This window comes from Gambusia affinis, linkage group LG16 (genome assembly GCF_019740435.1).
Source record: "Gambusia affinis linkage group LG16, SWU_Gaff_1.0, whole genome shotgun sequence".
NCBI lineage: Eukaryota > Metazoa > Chordata > Actinopteri > Cyprinodontiformes > Poeciliidae > Gambusia > Gambusia affinis.
Genome location: NC_057883.1, coordinates 348,156 through 364,624, shown reverse-complemented (window position 1 = coordinate 364,624; position 16,469 = coordinate 348,156). Strand labels below are relative to the sequence as shown.

Here is a 16,469-nt window from a genome sequence, read left to right as displayed (position 1 = left end):
GTTATTTAATATTTAATGTTTAACTGTGACTTGAATTTAGAGTTTGCTTGTTGTCTGACAAACTGTCTGTGGCCCTTAGAACCAAAGAGAACATTTTACTTTCATCAGTCCACAAAATATTACGCCATTTCTTTTTAGGTCAGTCAATATGTTCTTTAGCAAATTGTAGCCGCTTGATAACATGTCTGTTTTTAACAATGGCACTTTGTGGGGGCTTCTTGCTGGCAGCTTGGCTCCAGATTGATGTTGTCTGATTGTTGCAGAACTCAGCCAATCACAGATCTTCTTTGATCCTCCTGGAGCTGATCATTGGCTGAGCCGTTGCCATTTGAATAGCTGTTTTTCTTTTTCTTCCTGGACTTTCTGGTTTTGCCTGCCTGCCATTTTAAAGCATTTGATATCATTTTAACTGAACAGTCTATTGTTTTCTACACTTCTTTATAGGTTTTCCCCTCTTTTGTTAATTTTTTGATCAAAGAACACTCTTCTTCTGAACATTGTCTTGAATGATCCATGTTCCTCTGTTTTTCACAAACAAATCCACATCCAGCTGCTCCAGTTGCTCTGGTCTTTACATGAGGGTCACCTGTTTAATATCTGTTGTTTTCACCCAATCACTGACCTCACCAACTGAACTCAGCACTGCTATTTTTTGATTATGCCTGTTGGTTTTCTAAACATTTACATTTACCATTTACCTTCAAAAAACTTCTAAAGTGTAAAAGTTGAAATTCCAACAAAAACAGTGATGTGGGACTGCTATTATTTCTAACACAACTGTGTTAAAGAAAAAAAAAGAAAAATATATACGTCTGTGTGTGTAATTTATTTAGTAATATCAATACATATTTATACATATACAATATAATACAATATGTTATACAGAAACAAAGATGATTAAATAATTATAATAATATTTATTGTATATTTACATAGTATATATAGTTTTTTCACATTTTCTGGTTCCGATGTGTTGTGTATTAAGGCAGTTTCACATATTGTTTACTGTCCATAGCAGAAGCTAATGTTTGACAATGACGTATTTGTCAAAGTTTATTGAATTTACAATAAAATACCTAAAATGTAAAAAATGTAAGTTTTACTGAAATGGTTAATACTATACATAAAACTATGGAGTTGTGCCTGTATATGAATACACCCCTGAGAAGGTGTGTGTGTGTTCATCAATGTCAATATAAAAACAGTGCATAAATGTAAACTTATGTTATGCATATTTGAAGCCATTACAGAATCACTCACTCACCTGGACCCAATCAGCATCAGTACCATCTACCGCTGGTCTGACCTTAACTTTGGCCTGGCTGCACTGCTGGATAATGGTCCGGGCCTGAAGACTTCTGGATTTCTGACGCACAGGTGGACTGTTGATACACACAAATGCAAAGGAAAGTTGTGTAAAGATGACTTGACACTAAAAAAGTGCAAAATACAGCAGAAGAGTAGTTTTGTATCCTACCCATCCACTTTGGGAGGTAGTTGAGCTTCCTGTGCCACTGCAGAGTTGGCGATGGTGAAAACAGGCCAGGGTTTGGAGCTTGGGGCCACAACTGGCTCTAGACCACAGCTGGAACTCCCTTGAAGGAAACTGTCTCCCTGTGTACCTTTCTTTCTCTTTGCGGAACACTGGTGGAGCCGCTGGCTCTGGGAATCTCTGGATTTTTTGGTCTTTTGTCCATGACTGTTATTTGGAGTTTGAGTTTGTTCAGAAGGAGGATGTGGCTCTACGAAGGATGTGCCAGCTGTACTCGGCTCTTTAATGAAATGATGCACATTAATAATGTTTTCAGAGCTAATTGTTCCTTTGGGATCTTCGGGTTCAGTTGGATCCTTTGACAGACTCTGGTTACTGGATTGAACCTCACAGCTCCTGAATGTGTCAGAATGTACAGTGGCCATCAATTTGTTGGGCCACATCCTGGCAACAAAGGTCGAGTTGGGAATCCTGGGTTGGAGAATGATAGATGCTTTGTTCTGAAGTTGACAAGGAGTTTTCAGATGGATAAGTATGGGAATTCTTGGCTGTGGATTGGGGGAAAGCGTACTGGAGGAAACTGGGAATGGCGGTGTCTCCAGAGACTGGATTAGGAGGCAAAACAAAAGTATCAGCTTCATGATGATACATTAACTCTGCTCTAATGAGTTTTTAAAAACTAATAAAATCAGATGTTCATTACCAGTTAGGACAAGAACACAGAATAGATTACCAGCTCAAACTACTGTATGTATTAGAACCTACTAAACCTGATTAGAGACAGAATATCCAGCAAGAGAAAGTTGTTAGCACGACTCTTTACAGTTTGAAACTTACAATGACAAGCATCACAATGCCATAGCATATGCACCAAAAAATACTGTTTAATAAGACTCTGACACTGAACCATTTATGAGAATAAAAGTCACCGACAAGCACTTAAATTTCTTTAACTCTGGCTACACAAAAAAGATTTTATGTAAAATCGCCTTTTTTTGAATCCTATATAATTTTATTATGTTACTCTCTCATAAATTTTTTTTCAAAAAACAGACTGCTGATTTCAGTCTTTCATGCATGACTGACAAATCCTTCAAGCTCCTGTGGCAACCATGTGGGGTGCCTAAACGCTTGCTCTCACACAGCTTCACTTATTTCCACAAAGCTTCTCCTTGAAGCTGCAGTTTCAGTTACTGAGGTTCGGTCTCACTTCACCTCCACCTCTCCTCCACCTCACCTCCACTTCACCTCCACTTCACCTCCACTTCACCTTCACCTCCACCTCACCTCCACTTCACCTCCACTTCACCTTCACCTCCAACTCACCTCCACTTCACCTCCCCTTCACCTCCACCTCTCCTCCACCTCACCTCCACTTCACCTCCACCTCTCCTCCACCTCACCTCCACTTCACCTTCACCTCCACCTCACCTCCACTTCACCTCTCCTCCACCGCACCTCCACCTCTCGTCCACCTCACCTCCACCGCACCTCCACTTCACCTCCACCTCACCTCCACTGCACCTCTACTTCACCTCCACCTCCACTTCACCTCCACCTCCCCTTCACCTCCACCTCACCTCCACTTCATCTCTCCTCCACCTCCACCGCACCTCCACCTCTCGTCCACCTCACCTCCACCGCACCTCCACCGCACCTCCACCTCCCCTTCACCTCCACCTCACCTCCACTTCACCTCTCCTCCACCTCACCTCCACCTCTCGTCCACTTCACCTCCACCTCACCTCCACTGCACCTCTACTTCACCTCCACCTCCCCTTCACCTCCACCTCACCTCCACTTCATCTCTCCTCCACCTCCACCGCACCTCCACTTCACCTCCACCTCCCCTTTCTTGTGGATTTTTGTTATAAATGCACACAGACACTCACGTGGACACTAATGCATCATAAAATAGACTATCTAATAGTGTATTGCATAGTGAATTCTGAAGTGATTCTCTACTGGCCATCAGCTGCAAAAGCAAGAAATTATTTTTGTTAAAACCAATATAGCCGACAGACAAAACAGCATGCTAACCGACCCGGTCCCTCCTTCTACTGTAGACAGGTAAAAAAAAAAATACTGTGACATCAGAGAACAATACTACTGATGCATTTTTCAAATAACAACTTTGTATTTGGAGAAAATTACAATTGATCACCTGATTCACAGGCAGTGATGTCAGTAACGTGTTAATTTGTAACGCGTTACTGACGTCGGACCACTTTTTTCAGTAGTAATCTAACGTCAGACTACAGTTACTTATCAAAATCACTGTGCGTTACTATCTTCTTTTGTATTTAATCGTATTTCCTCTACTCGTCTTGTCGAGTGACCAACGTCTCTATGCGACAGAAATGTAAACAATGGAGGAAGATGCGCATTTTGTTGGAGGAAAAACTGGAACTATTTTGAGTTTCTGTCGCCAAGTCCGATTATTATAAGCGGCTTTGGACTTCATTTTTTTAAAGTCGCTTGAAAATTTAATGAGTGGCGGGTTACGCCTCTGAATGACGTCGAGCTTCACGTTGCGCTCCACAAAACTGCAAACATCGAGACCAATATGAACAGCGCAATAAACGTGAAAACAGCCACGAATAAACGTGTCCGGAGTTGCCAATAATTATAATGGCAACTAACGTCATTCTAATTATTAATATTAATATAAGTGTCATAAATCTGTGCAACCATGGAGCAGTAGGAGGAGATCTGTGCGCTTTGACACCAAACGCAGGGCCGTAACGCAGAATCTGGAGGCTGGGGGGAGAGGGGACTTTAAAATCCTTCTTAGAGTTTTTCAGACAACAGTGGACCACAAAATTACTCAAGTTTTTTTTTTGTACTGTTTTTTTGTACAATCTCCTCTTCAGTTCAACCTTATCAGTGGAGACACATTGTTGATCTAATCATTATAAAATAGCTGACAATTAAGTATTGGCAAAGATCAATGTGATTTTCACAGGAGGCGGAGCGTTGTTGTTAGCAGCTGCTGAAAGTAACTAAAAAGTTACTTTTAATGTAACTTAATTACTTTCCAAATCAAGTAGTCAGTAATATAACTAAGTTACTTTTTCAGTAGTGATCAGTAGTCCGATTAAAGTTACTTTTTCAAAGTAACTATGCCATCACTGTCCACAGGTGATCAATTGGAAAAAAATCCTGACACAAAGGATTTTTTTAACCCCTTCATATATGAAGGGGTTAAAAAAAAAACATATATACATGTATATATATACTTTTATATGTATATATATATATATATATACATATATATATGTATATATATATATATATGTTGTCACTGGCAGGTTAGACATTAATGGCTGTATATCCAGTTATTTTGAGGGAAGAATAAATTTACACTATTATATAAGCTGCACACAGATTACTTTTCGTTGTCAAAGCGTCATTTTGTCACTCTTATCCTATGAAAAGATAAACTTAAAAATCTGCAGAAATGTGAGGGGTAATACACTCCTCTCTCTCTATGTGTATATATATATATATATATATATATATATTATGGACAAGTTCATGGGAAGAGCCAGAGATGTAGTGAGGATAGACAAACACAGTGACCCTTTGCTCAATGTTGAACAGCAGCCTGAAGCACTTTATGCTATTCTCAAAAAACACTTCAGTGACATCACACACTCATGCATGCCTCTTGCTGACTTCTACTGCACACTTCCCAGAGCTAATGAGAGTCCCATAGATTATCTGAATAAGGCAGCTGACATAGCTGAGGAGTGTCTCCAGCGCCAAAGAAAAAGTAAAGGTGACATCCGATACTTGAGGTGGCCTTGATGTTTGTTCACTGCAATGAACCGTCACTATCTGTTGTGTTCAAGAGCAAATTGGCAGACAGTTGGACAGCTGAACAGGTTCAAGAAAGGCACCTCCATTCTATACATTTGCAAGTTATACACACGATTCTTCCATTTAATAAAATACACACACCCTCTTGTCACTGCAAAGAAATCTATGGCACTCCATCTTTCTTTAAATCCTGCGTTTGGACAGCTCTTTTTCTTTTTTTTGTCTATTTTGAATTTTTATTTTTATTTTTTGTGCTCTGAAAGCACATTTTAATTAAATGTATAATAACCATTATTATAAATACTTACATTGCTAAAAGACAGGATCATTGCCAAGGTTACCGCTTTGTGTGGTGACAGCCTTCCAGGTATTTCTACTAATTTAAATATGTATTTATGGGTGGCGACAGGTCTGACCAGAAGCTGCGCTCTATGTACCGCAAAATTGGGATTTATAAAGTAAAGGTGCGCAGGTATGTGCACCTTTCATACCTGCGCACCTGATTACACATCTGATTATTTTTGGGCACTGGACTTTTCACAATTTGTCCGTTCGCCAGTTTTTGGTATGAAAGCTGCACACTCTTTTACACATGAAGCCCCAGAGCAGGAAAAGCAGCAAAGAATCCTGTGAACTTGTACAATGTAGTTTTCCTGGAATCTTGGAAGAAACCAACACAGAACTGCATTTTGGACATTTGTCTGAAACTGTGTAAACCAGAAACCTTTACTGTATCAAGTGAATATCTGAGTTACATTAACTTTTTAGTTTGATCACTTTGAGTTATTAGATTGTCATTGTAGTCACTACACCTTTATTTTGCTTTCTTTTTATCATTGTAGCCATTCAGAGACCACTACCCTGCTGTACAATTTGTTGCTAGTTTTACTTTATCAAGGTGAACGAAGAAACCCACCATTGTCTCCACGGACTCCAGCGTATGCTCCTCCTCTACGACCCCATCTATACAGCCTCTTTCATCATCATTATCACCGCCATCATATTCATCACCATCATCGTCATCGTCACCATCATCATCATCATCATCATCATCATCACCATCCCCACTATGGAAAAAAAACAGTCAGGTGATGGACATAAAAACAAAGTTCAGAGAAATATAATTATAATAATTAATTCATGTTTACTATTTTCCCAACTAAGTCAATAAAATCACTTTAGTTTTTATGAATTATTGCTTAGTTTTAGTACTTCTGCTAAGTTCAGCTCATCTGGAAATGATGTTAAACATAAATATTTTGTCATTAGGTCTTCAGTGATCTGAAGCTGTTTGTGTTACATATGACTGTGTCACATACAGCCATGTGTACTGAACAGAAATAGAATCTCTGTTATGATCTCCAGCACAAGATGGCCACATCCGGCTCGTCCATCTATGGGATCGGCTCAGACCAGTGACAGAGGTGAAAGAGGTATATGGAGCCTCGTGCCGAAGAAACACGGCGAGGGACCGAGAATCACTGCGCGTAACACAAACCCTGTAAATTCTAGACACTAACAGGAACCATAGAATTGCACTAAAATCCATGAGGGACGGCGGAGTCCCTGCTCGACATTCAGTGAAAGAGATGTATGGATCCTGGTGCTAGAAGCCCTTTGAAAGGCTGTTTACATGGTTTTAAACTGTGTGAGCGTGAGTGGAATAAAAATAGCAACAGGTATTTTGTTCCATAGGGGTGTAACAGGTAAACCTTTTATGGATGCAAACCCCACTAAAAACCAACCTGTTTAGGATTGTATTTCAAACATAATCAATTACAAATTTACTGATGGAACTTGACTACTTGTTGTGTTTTGATTGTTGATTCTATGTTGCATTGTGTTTCTGTGGTTGATTTGATGTAAATCATTTTGAAATGCCTTGATGCTGAAATGTGCTATACTAATAAAATTTGATTGATTGATTGACACACACAGCTGATGAGTCCACTGCTCCAGCAGTGTCAAGGGTCAGTTACACAGCACACCTTTCCGCAGCTACTTATATATGTGTGGTTGTCTTTTCCGCCTTAAAAATAATCAAACCTGACATGTTTGGAGTTAATCTGCTGACCAAACCCCGTTTTCGTTTTCAGTGAGAATGAAAGTGTCCCACAGATAACATGCATTTCATGAGCTTCGGCACACAGACAGTTACATTGGTATGTGACAAGAACTGAAGACATTTACCACTTACATTTGAGTGAGGATTTCCCACTTTTATTTTCATTCTATTAATTTTGTGTGATAGTGTGAGAATAAATGAGGTTCAGTTTCATTGTTTAAGTTTACGCACACTTTACACAAGGCCCCTGGAATACAACTCATCTCTATCCCTCTCCAATGCACCAATTAACAGCTGACTCCAAACCAGCCCCGTCTGGCTGGTTCCATTGGAACCGTAACTCTTAGGGCTCCAGGGAGCAGGCTGGGACCAGGCTAGAAGTGCTAATGCAAAAAACTCTCAACCCAGAGCCATATGCAGCGCAAAAGACGCTAACAAACACGAGGGGTAAAACAGCCTTGGGTTTAATTTAATGACTTCTGTGTATGCGACTGTATGCTGACAGAATGGTGGAGGTGGCTGTTGCTATGCGACACTCTGGAGAGAAACTGACATCTTTACAAACAGGAAAGAAACTCGTTTGAACCAATCAGGGCAATCCATGGAGAGACTGGGCGTGATCAGGGCTCATCTTAAAATGAGAGAGGATGGTAGGGGCCAAAGGAGAGAGGAATATAAAGCAGTCAGTTCTGTACAAGAAGCAGGTTGTCACAGTATGGAGAGTGTTTTAAAGTTTGATTGACTAATAAAGGAAAAAGACAGCTATTGGTTTGACCAAGTCTTAGCTTACCATTTGTGTTAATTTGCATATTATTGGTTGTGTCTTGATATTCCACATAATGTCATCACCAAGCTGAACACATTTAACTGTTTCTCTGCAATGACAAAGTTTTGGAAACACGTAACATTTCACCAACGGAAGTGATCAGAATTCAGCAAGACTCTGAATGTTACTTGATTTTTGTCACACACACTCCCCTCAGTGGGAGAATAATCCTGCAGCACTGGTTCAGCTGGTGCACTCCAAAGCTTTTTATGTTTTGTAAAGTAGAAATGTTATTGTGTTATTGCGAGACTGTTACTGTGATTGTGAGTTTTACCAGACCAGGAATGAGACGACAACAGACATGGCAGCTAGAACAGCTCTGGAACATGTGGAACATGAACCAATGGTTAACCCAAAATTCAGGCCAGGCTGTAGATTTAAATTCTACAAATAGTCTTTTCAGATCAAGAGCCAGTACTTCAATTTAGGTACTTGCAGATGCCTTTTTAAACCACCTTGTTCTAAATAAAATGAACTTGTTTTCAAAAGTTATTGTGTGGATTATGAGTATTAATTCGTTAATTACTTGGTATTGGTGAGTACCTAAACTGAAGTACTCATACTTGGTCTGAAAAAAACTGGTATCAATAAACCCCTAATCTTAATGCATCTGATGAGATGCGTAAATGTTTACTACTGTATTTTATGTTTTACTTTGTTGTCCTGTAAAGCAGCCTGTACATGAATAATGCAGTAAAAATGAAGTTTTCTAGGCTTGTCAGAGGTGTTGGGAGTTTTATATTCCTGCCTTCAACAATAATATAATAGCTGGAACCAGATCACCTGTGTGAGGAATGTTGTGCAGAAGTCAGAGACTGCGTCTCAGATCTATCTGCCTCTGCTCGACGACAGGGCTTTTGTTTAATCTTCAGGCTGCACCGAGAACAGTTGTTGATCCACTGAACCACATCAGGCTTCATTGTTTGCCAGTAATACCTGTCAAACATCAAACTGTGAACAATGATTGCATGATAACTACAAGTATTTTCTGACATGTAGGGAAAAATAAACATGTAAAAACCTTTCGTTGAGCAGTCTGAGACATTTGTTGACATTGAGGTGGTTAAGTTCATTGTGAAAGTCCAAAAGAGCCGTTTCAACCTGCTGCCTACTCCTCAGAACCAAGCGCATCTGGTCTCCTGTCACAATGTGCAGCTTGTCATCTGTCAACAGGTCAAATCATCAGTGTTGTAGCAGAGAAGCTAAAATACTGGTATCAATTATTTGTTACTTGTATTAGTCTAGGTGGATTTTATTTGTCCCGACTCTTAAGGATGCATTAATTTTAAGCTTAATGCATCATGCAAGAGACCTTGTGTATGTGGACCACAGATGTCAAAATGAAGCTCACAGGTGAAATTTGGCCTGGTTCCTGGTACACAGCACATGACAAAATCCACTAATCACTAATGGCAACAAGGGGTAGGAAGGATGAGTTGGTGTGAGGTGTGGGGTGGAGAAATGGCCCTCAAGCCCTTTTTGCACTGCAGAGCCGGACTGGGCTAGTCTGGGTTTAAAGCCGGCTGAGCATATTTGGTTTTTTTTTTGCATTTCCAGCCCAGTCCCACACACATACACATATAAAAAAAAAAATAAAAATTCCCTTCTCACCCACCGCGGGTGGTGATTCTTCTTCCTCTTAGCTCGGGTCCTCTACCAGAGGCCTGGGAGCTTGAGGGTTCTGCGCAGTATCTTGGCTGTGCCTAGGACTGCACATTTCTGGACTGAGATGTCTGATGTTGTTCCTGGGATCTGTTGTAGCCACTGTTCCAGTTTGGGGGTGACTGCCCCGAGGGTCCCGATGACCACAGGCACCACTGTGGTCTTCACCTTCCAGGCCCTCTCCAGTTCCTCCCTTAGGCCCTGGTATTTCTCTAGTTTTTCATGCTCCTTTTTCCTGATGTTGCAGTCACTTGGTATTGCCACATCCACCACAACGGCTTTCCTCTGTTGTTTATCCACCACGACTATGTCTGGTTGGTTCGCCCTCACCATTTTGTCTGTCTGGATCTGGAAGTCCCACAGGATCTTAGCTCGGTCATTCTCCACTACCTTTGGGGGTGTTTCCCACTTTGATCTTGGGGGTTCCAGTCCATATTCTGCACAGATGTTTCTGTACACTATGCCTGCCACTTGGTTGTGTCGTTCCATGTATTCTTTCCCTGCCAGTATCTTGCACCCTGCTGTTATGTGTTGGACTGTCTCAGGGGCCTCCTTGCACAACCTACACCTTGGGTCTTGTCTGGTGTGGTAGATCTGGGCCTCAATTGCTCTGGTGTTTAGGGCCTGTTCCTGGGCGGCCATGATGAGGGCCTCTGTGCTGTCCTTCAGTCCAGCTTTTTCCAGCCATTGGTAGGACTTTCTGATGTCAGCCACTTCGGTTATTTGCCGGTGGTACATCCCATGCAGGGGCTTGTCCTCCCATGATGGTTCCTCCGGCACCTCAGGTTCTGTTCCCCATTGTTTGAGACATTCACTGAGCACATTGTCTGTTGAGGCTTTGTCCCTGATGTATCTATGGATCTTGGATGTCTCGTCTTGGATAGTGGTTCTCACACTCACTAGTCCTCTGCCTCCTTCTTTGCGGTTCGTGTAGAGTCTCAGTGTGCTGGATTTGGGGTGGAACCCTCCGTGCATTGTTAGTAGTTTCCGGGTCTTAACATCTGTGGCCTGTATCTCCTCCTTTGGCCAGCTAATTATTCCTGCAGGGTACCTGATTACTGGTAGGGCATAGCTATATATATATATATATATATATATATATATATATAAATCAATATACTTATATTGATTTATAAGTATAAATCAATACTTATAATTCATTTTACTTATAAAATGAATTATAAGTAAAATGAATTACTTATAATTCATTTTATTATAAGTAATAAAATGAAAGGATTGAATCTAAATTATGAGCTATTTATTTGCAGTAGGCTGGATGTATACTATCTAACCTAGTCTGCATTGGTTATACATGATCAAATATTTAAGGATTTTAAAATTGATCTGGAGGACATGGTGTTCATTATGGACAATCCATGGCAACCACAGACGTCCAACAACAGAACAACACTTGGGTTCAGATCAGGGAGGCCGCCCCTCCCAACCACATCCCTCCAGGTCTTGCCACGTGAGTGTTGAGGGCCCCCAGCAGACCAAAGGAATCCCCAAGAGGGCCACTCTTCAATATCCTCTTCCAAGTCTCCAAAAAGGATGGGCAATCTGAAGTTGTTTGCTAAGTCAGCACAAACAACAGTCAGAACCTGTACCCCCATTTGTAGTCAGAGGGAGGCTACTATCTTGTTCACCGGGGTAAACCCCAATGTACAGGCACCAAAATGGGGGGGAAAGAAGTATGCCCACTCCTGCCCTGAGCCTCTGATCATGAGCAACTCCAGAGTGGAAGAGTGTCCAACCTCCTCTCAAGGAGATTGGTTCCAGAACCACAGCCATGCGTAGATGAGGCCGACAATTTCCAGCTGGAACCTCTCAACCTGACACATCAGTTCAGACTCCTGAACTGATGTGTCAGTTGACATTCCACGTCCTGAGAGTCAGCTTCTATAGCCGAGGAACGGATTGCCACAGTCTCCACCCTCGGCCACCACCTATCCCACACTGCACCCGACCCCTTTGGTCCCTCCCACAGGTGGGGGGCCCATGGGAAAGGGGACCCATATTTCCTCTTCAGGCTATGCCCAGCCGGGTTAAATCCCCAGATGGGGATGGGTTAAAGCCCCGCCACCAGGAACTCACCAATGTCCCCCACCTCCAAGCCTGACTATAGAAGGGGACCCAGTGACCCGTGTCCAGGTTAGTCAAGTTCTGGGATCCATTTTGTTTGACAACCTTTACACCAGATGGACTATTGCAACTGGGAAAAAGAATTCAGCACACCACTTTAGATGATTAAGGCACCACTTTTAGTGATACATCTTTAATCTAGTAGGTTTGATAGAGCTGTAACTTGTCAGTTATCTAAAATGGAACAGAGAGACTCTAAACTGGATGCTGTTCTACACAGTATAAATTTTTTACTTAAGTAAGTATAGATCAGGAAATCATCTCAGGTAAACATAAAGATGTGGAAAACACTAAGAGTGATGGGAAATTGCAGGACCCTTATGATGAAGATGATCTTTGGAGACGGTGATTCCTCACCTATGATAGTGTATCTTTTGCAGAACCTCCTGAAGGTGTTCTTCTCTACATAGGTTAGTCCAGGAGGGTAAATGCGTCTGCTGATGTAGAGCTCCACTGCATTATATTTTGCAAAAAAGGCCTGTTCACACAGAACATTATTATTGAAATTTTATCACATAATACAATCTATGGCAAAAGTTTCCCCACTTGGCTACATACTTCCTCCCCTGCTGGTGGTGAGGTCAAACCATCTGCCTGAGATGATGGAAGTAGAACTGTTACAGGCTGTGTGCTCAGATGAAAGAAATTAGTCACATCTGTGCCTCTATGTGTCTCACCTTTGAGTCGTTGTGGATGTTTAGCGTGGGCACGGCTTCTGGAAGGAGGGTGTGTTTTTCCCCACTCCTGTCATAGCATTTCTCTGTGAAATGGGCAGAACAAATGGAGGACCAGAGCCGAGGATGCCAGTTCCCCCGGCCGCAAGCCTTCAGCCACTGAGACAGCAGAGGCAGATTATGGAGAGGAAACCTGGATGTTCAGGAGAAAAGAAAACATTTGTCTGTTTACATTTTAGTTGCACTGGTCACATCGACAGTTGTGGTAGAAGAGTCAGTCATTTCAAGTGAATTGTCATCCCTGAAAAATCAATATGTTCAATAAATTTCAAGGATTAAATCATTGCTGATCAAACATTTGATTTTATACAATGGCTTTGGACATTTCTTTAGAAAATGTTAAAGACTTTGGTCTATTTGCAAGTAATTAAAGACAAAAAGTCAAAAATACACAAAACCCAGACTTTGTTCCATCTTGTCAGGACCTTGTATTTAAAATCTTGGATGATTTTAAAATCTTGGATAAGTCTTGGACTGCTGATGTCCCAGACACCAGTGTCATCAACAAACACTTCAATCAGTTGAAATAAAGATTCAGCGGTCAGAGGTCAATATTGATTTAAATATTCTTGAAATTAAACAACTCTTCTTTAAGACAACAGAGAGGTTGGATGCACCACACCCTGGAACTCTCTGGAGATAAGCCAACAGAAAAGTTTCACATTTTGAATCTGATGAGATGACTAACAGAAGAAGAACCCCTGACTTATACAAATCACCATGGCCAGCTTTGAGCCATAATATCCCCCTGTTATCAACAACTGCTCCACATTCAAGCTCAACACTTGCTGCACCAAAGAAAATAAGCAACCAACTGAAACCATACTAACCCATGAGCCATAACACATTCTTATTGCATGGGAATTCCACTGAAAACCTCACCTTCACACATCAACAAGAGGTATGAGGCAAGATCAACACATTCACCCTCCGAAATGAACACCAAGAAAACAGAAGACATACCAAAAGAGCTTATTGTCGATGATGAGGCAATAAACAGAAACAGTCATTGCAATAATAAGAGCACAAAAGTACTCTCCTTTCCCAATGACACAGTGTCTCATATAACAGAAAAAAATACTCTCTCTCTAACCTTTGATCAGCTGAATACTGTTCATATTGGAGCAAATGATCTGGCCAAACAAAAGTTAGAAATTCTGAAATTCGGGTAGCACTGTTGCCTTGCAGCAAGAAGGTCCTGGATTTGAATCCCAGCCCACTGGTCAAAAACATGACTATCAGTTTGAATGACCTCAAAATGAGGTCTGTGATTAAAAGAAAATGAACAAAAAACAGAAAAACTACTTGCAGCAGTCTAAAATCAAACCCAAGGTTTTAGACCGAGGTTTGAGGAACTGTGTATTTATTATAACTGTTCAATAATTGTGAGAGATTTCAACATCCATGCTTACAAGCCCAAGGTCAGAGTGGCAAAAAAGCTGTGTGATATACTTGAAAACATTGGTCAGACTCAACATCTTACATAGCCAACACACAAACGAGGACATGTTTTGGATTTGATTATCACTAAGGGTGATAATATTTCTAAGGTTTCTGTAATTGATGTTGCCCTGTTTGATCATTTCACTGTTATCTTTTGCCTCTTTTCCACTTCAGCAGATCTGCTCTACTCAGCCCGGCCTGGATCGGCTCTATGACAAAGTAAACCCGTTTCCACAGACCCGGATTGGTCTGTGTCTGGGTGACACCTCCTGGCAGTGGGGGTTATAGCACACCGCCTCCATGTGCTTTGTGCTGTTCTTCGTTACCGTGCTACCACAACATGAGATGTTATTTTTCCATGACAAAAGAATAACAAAGAAGAAGAGACAGCTAAGTTTTTTGTTTTTTTTTGTTTACAGTCTGATTTCGATTTTTTTGAGATGTCCAAAAAAGGGCGCAGTGGGAGGAAGGCTGCAAATGTGGTGAGAAGGATTTCCGCCTTGCAGCTGAAGGAAAACAGGTGGCCCAGATGTTGCAGGGTAAGTTAACAGATTTTTGTTTTCCAACTACTATATATGTATAGTATAGCATAATGCCAAATGTCCTCTAATTTTAGTTTGAAAAAATGTTCAGATGTGGACTTTTACATCAATAACTTGGGACTTGAGGCTGTTTACATGAAAAAACTTGATATTTTTTTACCCAAAATCCAAAGTTTACAACATATATTTGTAAAGCGGGCCCCATTAACTCATTACACCCATTCCGTATTAACAAAGGCAGACCGTCCCTCTGTTTTTCCACAATCCGTATGTATGTGTGCATAAGCTACAGCACAACCAATCAAATTATCAAAATTTAAAAATAAAACAAAAAAAGAGGGGGGAAACAAAAGACAAAAAAATGCTCAAAGCAGATATGGTCCCACAAGTAATTTCTTTTGGATACATCAATTATGAAATATTCAACAAAATACAAAGTGAAACATGCAAAACCTGCAAGAAGAGGATCTCAGATGGAGATACACCCATACTATATCATTATTATACTAACAAAAACACAATTTCATTATAAAGTTAGGATTTTTTTTTACAGTAATATATATTTGATCATGTAAAAATAATTCTTATATGGGCAAAAAGAAAAAATAAATTGCCCTTGACCTACTCTGGCCACGCCGTGCAATGTGGAGTGCATATTCAAAGCACCAGCTGAAGATAAGAAAAAAAATGTTGCAAAAACAGACTTATCCTTCAGCGACAGAGAAAAAAGGGGCGAACAGAAAAAAGCCAAGATAAAAGTATTGTCTTCATGTCTCTTGGTAATGTAATGTTTATCAAAAGATTTCTGGCGCTATTAATAGAAAATTATCTCGACAACGACCTGGAATGGTCCAGTTACGGCCTTGGGCCTTATGGGCTTGGTTGCAGGTGTCTTGTTGTCTGTCTTTGTGCTCCTTCCCTTTACAGGTGCTACTGATTTGTTAATTTGGAGGACAGAGCATTTAAACCTGGACGTCTCCAGCTTCTGGGTCGCCTTCAGTGTCCACTCTGCTGCTTGATGCTTGTGGTGTTTTGGTGCCAGGCCTCAGCTCCCTTCCTTTTGCACATTTGAGTTTGTCTTTTTTTTTGCACTTCAACACTTCCACATGCACTCACAGACCACATCCATGCATTTGCATTACACCACTGATACTGACATCCACAAACCATTGTTGTTATTATTAATAAATATTCCTTTTATGCACTTTAACCACTGCATGGTCTCCCGTTTTTGTTATGACCTTGAGCCAGTCGTAACAAACAGCCAAATATTTATGCTAGCATCTTTGTATTTGTGTGAAACTGAGTTTTAACTGTAAATGTGTTGATTCTCATGATTGGCTCTGTACGTTTTTGAGGTTTTTTTGTCTTCATAATGTTTGAAAATAAAACTTAAAACATCTGGATGTTTGACGTTATAGCCAGCTAGTACTATTGTACTACCTGGCTACTATATTAATATATCAATGAGCTACTCTAAGCTAGCATTTCTCAACGGGTGTGGTACCGCCCACCCGTGGGGCGTTCACAGGAAAAGTGTTTTAATGTTGGTCTGGATGCTGCATGCTTCCTGGGAAGGACAATGGCATATCGCTCTTATAAACATGTAATTACTAAAATCATGATCACTGTGTATCCCCAAGAAAAATGAAGCCACTTAAATGACGAAATCATTCCATGGGTGATACCACAATAGAGAGTGTTGATGTGGTATCACCCATGGTGCTGCATGTGGTCCGGT

The 16,469-nt window shown here is 40.8% G+C and overlaps 1 protein-coding gene across 3 annotated transcripts in view; it reads right to left on the bottom strand.

Annotated features, from left to right (window-relative positions):
• LOC122845596 overlaps positions 1-16,469 on the bottom strand; it is a 44,643-nt gene that overhangs the window by 3,744 nt on the left and 24,430 nt on the right. For all 3 annotated transcript variants that reach the window (XM_044141867.1, XM_044141866.1, XM_044141865.1), the window contains exons 10-17: positions 12,687-12,876; positions 12,568-12,603; positions 12,367-12,487; positions 9,227-9,368; positions 8,989-9,141; positions 6,231-6,381; positions 1,478-2,097; positions 1,265-1,382 (exon numbers count right to left, since the gene is read on the bottom strand). In XM_044141867.1, the coding sequence (XP_043997802.1) occupies positions 1,265-1,382; positions 1,478-2,097; positions 6,231-6,381; positions 8,989-9,141; positions 9,227-9,368; positions 12,367-12,487; positions 12,568-12,603; positions 12,687-12,876 (1,531 nt within the window). The remainder of the gene's footprint in view (positions 1-1,264; positions 1,383-1,477; positions 2,098-6,230; positions 6,382-8,988; positions 9,142-9,226; positions 9,369-12,366; positions 12,488-12,567; positions 12,604-12,686; positions 12,877-16,469) is intronic.